Below are 4,993 nucleotides of genomic sequence, written 5' to 3' on the forward strand. Positions count from 1 at the left end.
TATAGTATGAAGAAGTGGTAACTGGCAACTAGTGGCAAATCTGTCAAAATAAAATTTTGATAGTCTTATATTGTACTCGTGTACAAATTAGAAAATAAATTGTACAATTATTTGAAATTGTTAGGTTCATTTATTTCAAATTGTTGGACGTAGCACTGCACTGCACTGCACTTATATTTGTACTTATCCTAATCGGATGGTGATCCACATCTTATAATGCATAATAATTATAAACAATTTCTCAACCACTACATCATAAAATGAAAAGATGAGATTTGATGAATTTTGAAAACACGGAGACCAATTTAAGGGTGTTTTGATTCATTCCGAAACATAAAATTCATTTCAAGATCATTTTAGTTTATTTTAAATAGTGCTAGATTGTAAGTGTGTATGAACTAAAAACGATTTTAAAATGACATGTGTGTTTTTAAAGTCTGAATTTTCTAATTAAACTAATACGGTTTACAAATAATCTCCATGTATGTAAAAATGACCTATGTATTTTTAAAAATTTTCAAATTTTATGAAATGAATTAATTAAAATGCCCTTAAAATGAGCCCGTGTTTTCATGAATTGGAAATTTTGATATTTAATCACATCCTTCCATATAAAACTTTATGTTTTAGGTTTTTATTTTATATACGTTATACAATAAGAAATACTGCTCCTTCTTGGAGTAGTACACAATAATGTACTACTACACTAGAAATCATTATTGTATTTTACATAAATTTTAATTACAATATGTTCCAAATAAAATGTGGCACTCTGTGATTAAAATTACTTGTACTAGTAACAAATCATGCGAGTTGGGTATGTCAACCTGATAACAATCTCATCTAATAAAGCCTAACTTGAATCCGATCTGTTAAGGAAATTGTCAATCCGAATACGAATCCCGGATTACTACCTTCAAACTCGAACATGATTCACACCCGACACGAACCCGTTAACAACACGATATAATATGGGTTGACACGACATAATAACGATCTAAACGTAATACTTATTACACAATTAAAATCTGATATTGCACGATTAAACATGATATTATACTGTTAAACTTGATTACATAATAAAAATAAGATTTATTCAGTTTAAACTTAATTTACAAGAATTTGAATAATAAAGTAATACATACTCCCTCCGTCCCCGATTAATTGTCACTCTTTTTCATTTCGTTCCGTCCCTCAATCATTGTCACACTTCATTTTTACCATAAATGGTAAGTAGGTCCCACATTCCACTAACTCATTTCACTCACATTTTATTATAAAACCAATATAAAAAAGTGGGTCTCACATTCCACTAACTTTTTCAACCAACTTTTCTTTACATTTCTTAAAATTCATGTCCGGTCAAAGAGTTACAATTAATAGGGGACGAAGGGAGTAAATTTTTTAAAAATAAAAAAAAATTGAATTAATAATATTATTTCTTAATGGGTTATCTGAATCCAGTATGAACTCAATCCAAAATAATCGTGTTCTTAACGGGTCATCCCGATAAGGTCATGAACCCAGTAAAGCTTTAAAAAGTAAAATTAAACTGTATCAGAGTCGGGTTTAGAACCACACGCTCATTGTGTGTCTATCTATTTTTCATCTTCCCTTATTAATGGTAGCTTAATTTTTACCTACAGTTAATTGCGCACCTTCAACAGTTCGATGGACAAAAAAGACTTCACTTACGGCAGGGTTCAACAATAGATCAAGTACGAATAAAATAAAACTTGCATTAAGCTAATTACCTAATTATCAAACGTGGCACACTTATTAACGAATCTGTCTTAATTTTTCAATTTATGTGTGCCCGCGCTTAATAGTGATCCATGTATCTGTCTTAATTTTTCAACCGCTAAGTCTATCTGAAATAGTTTGATTTTGACATATCGAGGCTTAATTAAATAACGACAATTACAATTACGATCTTCCTGTATAATGACAATTCATATTTTATGTGACAAGCGAAGCGATGCTTCATGTAATTTTCCATAGGGTCATATTCTAATCATGCCAAATTTTTCAACAGAAAATGAGGCAATCCTTTAAAGCTATAGGCTTAGGGCCACATTTGTCCTCAATTGAACATGTTACATGTGCCCGCTGCCCACATAATAGGCCGGCGTTTTAAAGCTACATGAAATATTAGTATTTTTTTCTTTTAACCAAAAAAAATATTCATTTTTTACTTTATTTTATCTTTTTACAAATTGTATTATCTCTTTATTTGATAGATTAAATTTCAGTTTATAATCTTTCTTGTCAAAGTGAAATTAATTAAGTACGACATGTGTTGAAAATTGAAATGAGCTATTTGTTAGATTGGTCATGTATGTATGTGCTCCATGAAATAAAGTGTAAGATCTTTATACAAAAATTATCAAATCAATAATTTCTAGAGTAATTTGGAAGCACATTTATACCAACCTAGTCACATTGTATAGCATCATCTATCATTCATTGAATTCCATAAAATCAATTTATTAAGTCAGTTATGTTAGGATTATGATTTTATTTAAACACATCACATTTGATGTTAACTGTATATTTCGATTTCTCCGTCATTTTTAAAATCGTAAAAAATTTAAATATTCTTGAGACATTTTTAAATTTAGGTCCAACTGATAAGACAGAAAATACAAATAATTATCCCATGAAAAATAAATTCCCAAGAAGATTAATTATTATATACAAAATGGGCTGGATCGAAGTCTCGCCTACGACCAAGTCTTATTTCTAATTACAAAACAAAATTCTATTTTCTCTTTTTATTATGTGATCTTTCCAAGATTTCACAATATTACTATCACTAAAGAAAGATCAAGAATTCAGAGACAAAAATAGATTAAATAAAGAATAAAAAACAAGAATGGATGACTAACATTGTTAATCCACCTCAAAATTTTCAACCTTCATCGGCTCCTCTTTCCTACTCATATCCTTTCACCTCTGCTTAAAGTCAACTTTTCCACCAAAATATTGTACAAGAAAACATACACATGTGCAGCCCATTTAAACCGGAGACTTATTCTGGTCCGCCGAAATCAGACCGGTTTCGTCTTCCGTCTTCGGCTCCAAACACGTGAAAGATGGCATCCTCAACGGCGGCCCGTTGCTCCCGCTACTTTCCCCGGCCTCCGCCACCACCTTTGTCGACTTCATCGACAACCCTCTCGAAAAAAATCCCCACCGGCTACTCCCCTCACCGGCTCTGAATCCCCTCCGCGAACTCCTCTCTCTAGTCAATGTAGTAGCCGCGAGGCTCCCGGTCCGGTTCAATACGGCCCGGTCCATCATCTCCTTTCTAACCATGTTGGGCAGCCTTAAAGTGAACCGGTCAAGATTCTCACCAGGTTGAACCAAAGAATGCCCAGTCGAGTGGGATCTGAACTTATCCAAACCGACAGCTTTTGCGGTCCGAACCGACCACGATCTTGGCGGCCGGGTTGGGAGATCGAAACCCGGGCTCCGGTTTATACCATTTCTATCCAACCCCGTGAAATTGCGGTTTTCATCTATTTGAACCGCAATTTCACTGGTTCTGGATACAGTCCTCTCCGGAACCGGGACCGGTCCGGATGATATCTGAACCGGTTCTGGATCATCGTCTCCAGGGTGGGGGACGAGATTGGCGCGGCAGACGGGGCAGGTGACGTGGGATTCGAGCCAGACGTCGACGCAGTCGGGGTGGAAGACGTGGTCGCACTTGGGGATTAAACGCAGCGTTTCGTGGTCCTCGAATTCGTTGAGGCAGACTGCGCACTCGAGGGCGCTCTTGCCGAGCTTGTGGTCCTTGACCTCGGCGTAGGTGAAGGTGGGGAAAGTGGAGATGACGTCGGGGTCGAGGCCGCGGGTAGCGGCGGCGCGGCGGGCGCGGAGGGAGAGGACGCGGCGGGCGCCGGCGGCGGAGGAGGAGGAGTCGGTGCAGTGGCGGATGTAGATGGAGAAGAAGCCCATGAAGAAGAGGGCGGCGATGAGGACGACGATGATGATGGCCATGGAGGGGCTGAACCTGGCGTTGTTGTACGGGTTTTCATTGTTGGGGTCACGGCTAGGCTGAGCTGTGGCGGAGGTGAGGAGGAGGAGGAGGAGGAGAATGCGGCGGAGGTGGGAAGGGGATGAATTCATGGTGAGATTTGGGGCATGAATTTTGTGAGGTGTGGTTTGTTATGAAATTACTCTTATGATGGGTGAGTCATGTGTATTAAAGAGGTGTGAGAGAGAGAGAGAGAGATGAGGTTTGTGAGATGTCGTGAAATTCAAGCAAATGAACTTGACTTATCGAATCTGACTTTGAGCCTATGAATAGAACATTCTATGTAATTTTGATGTTATTTTTCTAATCTTTTATTAGAAAAATAATCTGCCTGAATTTGTTAATAACAGATTGGACAGAATATGTGAGAATGGAAAAGGAAGAAAAGTAGCGATCTTTTATATTGTTGTAACTTTGCTCTAAGAAGCTTATTATTAAATCCATATTAAATGCCACTCCGTTCGCTTAAATTAAGAAGCTTCTTGAATTCTAGTTCATTGATTCATTTTGCAATTAATTTATTGAAAAATAGAGTTTCACTTGAATGTTTGGATAGTGTACAACCAACATATGTATATCGATCAAGAGTGATTTTAGCCCAGTAGGAATAACGCAGTTGATTCTGGAGGAGCAAAGTTGCAAGAACGGGTAAGGGTAGATTCCTACTACTACTATGTAGTTCCAACATCTCTCCAACACAAACAAAACCAAATCTTGTGGAATCAAATTGAATATTGAATAATATATTTTGTACACTTCTAAAAAATCGATTATTGTTTATCAACCACACACTATCTAAGCAAATTAGTGTGGATCCTTAGAAGGTGGGCTTCTAAGAGGACAGGGTTAACGGTCATCCCCTAAGTGAGTCAATGTATATCCTGATTGAACGCTCTTATAATACTGTTGAGCTAGGATGTGGGGATACTTTGGGTTGGGGTTTCACCTTTT

The 4,993-nt window shown here is 37.0% G+C and overlaps 1 protein-coding gene across 1 annotated transcript; it reads right to left on the minus strand.

The window, feature by feature from the left end:
* Positions 1-2,643: 2,643 nt before the first annotated feature.
* Positions 2,644-4,372, minus strand: LOC121775559 (E3 ubiquitin-protein ligase ATL6-like). The gene has a single exon (XM_042172646.1). It carries the CDS (start codon positions 4,132-4,134, stop codon positions 3,019-3,021), a length of 1,116 nt encoding a protein of 371 aa, XP_042028580.1. The 5' UTR covers positions 4,135-4,372; the 3' UTR covers positions 2,644-3,018.
* Positions 4,373-4,993: the final 621 nt, after the last annotated feature.

This window comes from Salvia splendens, chromosome 17, assembly GCF_004379255.2.
Source record: "Salvia splendens isolate huo1 chromosome 17, SspV2, whole genome shotgun sequence".
In the NCBI taxonomy this organism is placed as follows: Eukaryota; Viridiplantae; Streptophyta; class Magnoliopsida; order Lamiales; family Lamiaceae; genus Salvia; species Salvia splendens.